Source organism: Octopus bimaculoides, chromosome 3 (assembly GCF_001194135.2).
Source record: "Octopus bimaculoides isolate UCB-OBI-ISO-001 chromosome 3, ASM119413v2, whole genome shotgun sequence".
In the NCBI taxonomy this organism is placed as follows: Eukaryota; Metazoa; Mollusca; class Cephalopoda; order Octopoda; family Octopodidae; genus Octopus; species Octopus bimaculoides.
The window spans coordinates 116,590,148-116,595,840 of record NC_068983.1 but is presented as its reverse complement, the minus strand read 5'-3'; the positions used below and the strand labels follow the sequence as shown (position 1 = coordinate 116,595,840).

Genomic DNA, 5,693 nt, shown 5'->3' with positions numbered 1-5,693 from the left:
AGGAACGAGGAAGATATGTTTGAATTTTTGGAAATAAGGCTCTAAATAGAGCTATTTCCGATTTGAAAAATATATGTTCACGAAGTATTTTGTGTTATACACAACTTATACAAAATTTTAAAACAAAATAGGTCTTTTAAGAGGTGAAAAATGCAACTTACATGGGAGCCGATGTGTCTACCGTCCGTCCATGATGATAGATAGATAGATAGGAAATTTGTCCATGAATTATGACCGAGGGATTGTAATTTACAGGTTGCCGACTCTCCTTGCAATTAAAAGATGTTATTTGGGAACTGCAGTCGTACTGCCTGGCATATTTTCTGAAATGTTTCCTACTTTTGTCTCACCTTCAAATAATTCACACGTTCCTGGTGGTAAGTCAGTTAACGGTGCTAAATTGACTTTTCTATTCATACAGCAAAAAGTTGGCATTTCTCCTGAAAATTTGAAAGTTCTACAATAGGAGCATATTTGATTCCTTTTTTTTCCGAGAGACATCAATACCTTGATGGTTGCGGAGTCGATGGTGTTGTTTTCGAAGTCATTAAGCTTCTAATCTAAGTCATGTCTGTTCTTCAATTTCATTCAAACGAACTTGCTGTTGTCTCATTCGATCCTTCAGCCTTTCGATTATAATTTTCACTTAAACGAATGTGCTGATGTCTCGTTCGATCTTGCCCTAGTCTTTCGGCCCCTTGATCATATTGTCCGTTTAAACGTCGGATTTGTTTTCTTTCCAATCTACGTTGTCTCTGTTTTTAATCGCTCTCTTTTTGTCTTCAAACATCTTTCTCTGTTTAGTTAATACCTCTCCCTTTCCCTCATCCTTTTGGCTTCGGGTGTCGGAAAAAACTCGAACCAGACCTTTTTGGTAGCATCCGAGAAAAATACTCTTATGAATTGTTATAAAAAAAAATATCTCATAAAAAAAAATAGGGGAAATATCTTTCAGTTCACAGCACTCCGAAAATTTTATAAATGATTAAGGGAAGAAAAAAGAAAACAGGAAGGGCAAAGAACGGACGGTAGGTGCCGGCTGCGACATCTTTCTGAAGTATCACCGCCGCAAATCGATATTTCCAACTTGATTTTTTTTTCTTAATCAAAGAGCAGGAAAACAGAGAGACAGACAAACTTTGAGTTTAATATAGATTAATTACTAATTACAAATACTTCGTGATTTAGTTGGTTTTATTATTACGGAATGAAAATACTACAGCCGAATATAAATAGAGTGATACAAGCAGTGTTAATACCAGAAGGTAAAAATAATCAGCACTTAAAATTAGATGTCGCGTTAGAACACAAAGATACTGCAATATTTACCAAGAGAGGGAAACTTTCATATGGCTTTCGGTGCATAAAAGCACATCATAACAATCACCAGCGGCAGATAATCAACGCTACTTCCGCTGCCGAGACTACCAAATCACAAGATTCCGGCCTCTTTTGGCCTTGTCAATGATACATTCAAATGTCTAAATATTATCTGATTATCTTCTGGCTTTACTCTCTTACAATTTAAATGAAGTAGATAAATCTGATAATAGACATACAACAGGTAGAACTGTTAAAAATATCACTCGCCCCCCTCAGGAATTGTCATCTTGTTAATTTATGAAACTTAATCTAATACTAATGACATTCCAATTTTTAAAAATGGCAGCCAAATCTTCTCAATTTTCACAAAAATATTTCTTTTAAAAGTATATTGGCTAATGTCATCATTGTTACAATGACCTTCCAACAAGCCATCATTTCAAACACGTCTATTGTGTGCAGGTGGTCACTCTTCAAAGTAGTAGTCGTACCTTCATTACATCTGTTTACACCAGCCCGAGTTATTTGAGTTTAAAGTGCATTATCTATAGGCATTATCTCACAGACATGTCTAATATGAAATTTGGCAGGTAGTTATATATATGTGTGTGTGTGTGTGTGTGTCTGTGTCTGTGTGTGTCCGTGTGTGTGTCTGTGTGTGTCTGTGTGTGTGTGTGTGTGTGTCTGTGTCTCTGTGTGTGTCTGTGTGTGTGTGTGTGTGTGTGTGGGTGTGTGTGTGTGTGTGTCATTATGAGAAAATCAGAAAAGGAATATGTAATATATACAAAAAATTTTAGAAAAGAACTATGAATTTTGATTTAACCTCTACAAGCATCTTAAATATAAATATTTGATAAAAAATCATTTTTTTTTTGTATGTAGTAACAGAATTTATATTAAATTATATTTAAGAAGATTTGTCATTATATTTCAAAAACATTTGGAAACAACTTTTTAAAAATCAATTGTTTACGTACCGTAGAAAAAGCAATCGTTGTCCTTATTACAGGGGAGATCTTTCGTACAAATATGTCCAACACATACTTCATGCGGACTGGGGCAATCGTAGGATATAGTACACTCCTTTCTTTCCTGAATATGAATATAAACCAATATTGATGACAATAATAATTCATAGTCAAAACATATTTGGGCTTTTACAGATTCTGGTTGCTGTTGAAAATATGAAATTTTCCTAAAGCTAGTTCAAAAACTGGAACAAGCCTGAACTCTCATCAAAGTAATTTTTTCCAAGCGTTCATTATATTAAAACATAGACATATATTCATATATCTATGTATGTATATTTTAAATGATATTCATCAATTTCCACAGCCAAATGAAGGAAATTTCGGATTGAAAATCATGCTTGGGCATGCAAAATAATCATTGATCATCGCAAGAAATTTGAACCGTAGCAACGATCAATTTAAGCTAAATCACTAGGAAGTCTTCATCTTATAAAAGCAGTAATATACAGATGTGTAAAACATACGTATTAACAATCACACACCGAATCAAATCAAGTTGTTTATGGCACTCCGTCGCTTACGATCAACGGAACAGCCTGCTTGTGAAATTAACGTGCAAGTGGCTGAGCACTCCACAGACACGTGTACCCTTAACGTAGTTCTCGGGGATATTCAGCGTGACACAGTGTGACAAGGCTGACCCTTTGAATTACAGGCACAACAGAAACAGGAAGTAAGAGTGAGAGAAAGTTGTGGTGAAAGAGTACAACAGGGTTCGCCACTATCCCCTGCCGGAGCTCGTGGAGCTTTAGGTGTTTTCGCTCAATAAACACTCACAACGCCCGGTCTGGGAATCGAAACCACGATCCTATGACCGCATGTCCGCTGCCCTAACCACTGGTCCATTGCGCCTCCACAAATCAAGTTACATACAAGAAATAAATCTTAATAATTAAATTAACAATTCTAACTTGCAGCTAAAGTCTTTTTGCTACGAGTTTGACTTCAATGATACAATACTATCCTCACAATGCTAGTTATACTCCCTTTGTGCTCACTCACAGCTAACACATATGTGTGTGTATGTGTATATGTGTGCATGCGTGCGTGCGTGTGCGTGTGTGTGTGTGCGTGTGTATTAGCTTGGAAACATATCTACTCTGGATTTTACCTGCTTCATTCCTTCAATTTAGACTTTTATTCGCATACTTAGAAACCCCGCATGCTAAGCTCCAACTATAAAATAACTTTCCACCCTATAGAACTTTGATATAGGAAAACCTAGAACCTTCAACACCAATAAACTATAATTGTTCCTGGAAGTTGTTTTTTATAACTTCTCCAGACTTCTCGAAGCTTACTAACTTTCTACACCTATGCATGGTTAGTGGTTAGAGTGTTTCATTCACTGTCGCTAGATCGTGGTTTCAACTCCTAGACCGAGTGGTGCGTTGTGTTCTTCAGCAAAACACTCCATCTTACGTTGCTCTGTGATCACGTTGACCCTTATGCGTGGTACAGCGTGCACCTGTTCAGATAGTTCGTTTGAGAGTGGGATCAGTGCCTTGTAAAAGAGTAACGGGGAGAGGGAGTCACCTTGAAAGATGCCTTTTTGATGTTGATATTAGTTTGACTCATCCCATTTCTATGGTTTAGAAGGAGACGTGTGTTCCACTTCATCATGATACCTTGTAAGAATTTGGAGATGACAGGAGAGGCCTTATATATTTTAAGTGCCTTAAGTATCCAATTATGAGGCACACTATCAAACGTTTTCCTGTAGTCTATCCATACCATACTCGGGTTTCTCTTTTTGCTCCGGCAATTCTCTACAATCTTGTTACTTATGAATAATTGATCTTTGCACCCATAAGAATTACTTTTTCCAGCCTTCTTGAGGTTGTGGAAGGATAGATCTCTGTTCAAGGAAAGCATATATTCTGTCAGTTAATATGGATATGAGGATCTTGTAGGTGAGGTTGAGACATGTTATTGGTTGGTAGTTCTTTGGATTTTTGTCTTCAGTTTTTGGTAGAAGGTATGTTGTTCCTTCAGTTATCCAGGCAGGTATTTGCTCTGGGTTCTGGATGACATCAGTTAGAGATGTAGCTAAATTTTGGTGTACTTCTGTCGGACAATTTAGCCAGAAGTTAGGAATTCGATCCAGTCCTGGAGTTTTCCATTAGTGAAAATTCCTAAGACCACATCTTAGCTCTTCTGTTCCTATTGCCTTCCATTTCTGCTCTTCAACTTCATCCAGTCTCACTTTTTCATGTTTTATCCTGTCAGCTTTACCATTTGTTTGTTTTGTGTTTTTTTTTTTGGGGGGGGGGGGTTTGCTCCATATCTTCCTTCAGAACTCTTCCATTTCCTCATTCTTAGGTGGCTCCTTTACTTCTATCTTACTTTTGGTAATTTCCCTACAAAATTTCTTTGCGTCTGTCTTGAATATCTTGTTTTGTCGATTAATTTGTTTTTCGTTTGTCATACCTTCTAAGCCGTTGGGAGTTCAGCTGTATTCGTTGTTTCAATTGTTTCTTGGTTGCAAGGAGGTTTATAAAATGTTTGATTTTATATTTTTGCTTGACTTTTCAAGCTCGTTTCGTCTTAACATTTACTCCTCTAGCAAGTTCATCGAGAACTGATACATCTGTCCGCAGAGATTCGATCTCTTTATGTACTGCTACTTTCCACTTAGGAGATCTATTGACATGGTTGGTCCTTTTCTGTGTCGCCCTGATACGTAGTTGAGCTGTTACAACTTTAGCAGTGGAATAGATGAGGTTATTTAAAGTTGTTAGGTCATTTCCCTTATTACTTAAGATCTCTCTAAGAGTAACATTATATAGCATGAGTATGTTGTTGTTTTTTTATGTTGTTTGAGAACTTATCCAGTGGTTCTCTATTGATGATGTCAGTAGACTCAGTCTTGCTGAGTTCTCTGATAATATCTTCTTTTCCTTCTATGATTTCTTTATTCTGGTGTTCTTGAGGTAGGTCTACTTTCTCCTCTTTTTTCGCATATCTGTTTTTCGCTATTCTTTCTTCAGCCTCCTCGTTGGGACGTACTGCTTGTACACTGGGTTCGATGTATCTGTTACCTATTTGTTATTAATATTATTATTATTATTATTATTATTATTATCATCATCATCAGTATCATTATTACTTATTATTATTACCTTGTAATTACCGCGTAAGCGAAATCAGGGTATTGAAATTACTTGTCTTCATGTGTTTGCAAAATTACTGAAAAACGGCTGAACGGATTTTGACCAAATTTGGCAGAAATTGGGTGAGTGGCTCGAAATGATTATTTGATTTGATTATCTTCAAACATACATAAATACATATATAGATATGTGACTCTCTGCGTGTGTGTGTGTGTGTGTGTGTGTG

General features: G+C 36.6%; 1 protein-coding gene across 1 annotated transcript in view; it reads right to left on the bottom strand.

The window, feature by feature from the left end:
- LOC106881089 (uncharacterized) overlaps nucleotides 1-5,693 on the bottom strand; it is an 18,685-nt gene that overhangs the window by 10,647 nt on the left and 2,345 nt on the right. The window contains exon 3 of the mRNA XM_014931317.2: nucleotides 2,301-2,415. Within this exon, the coding sequence (XP_014786803.1) occupies nucleotides 2,301-2,415 (115 nt within the window). The remainder of the gene's footprint in view (nucleotides 1-2,300; nucleotides 2,416-5,693) is intronic.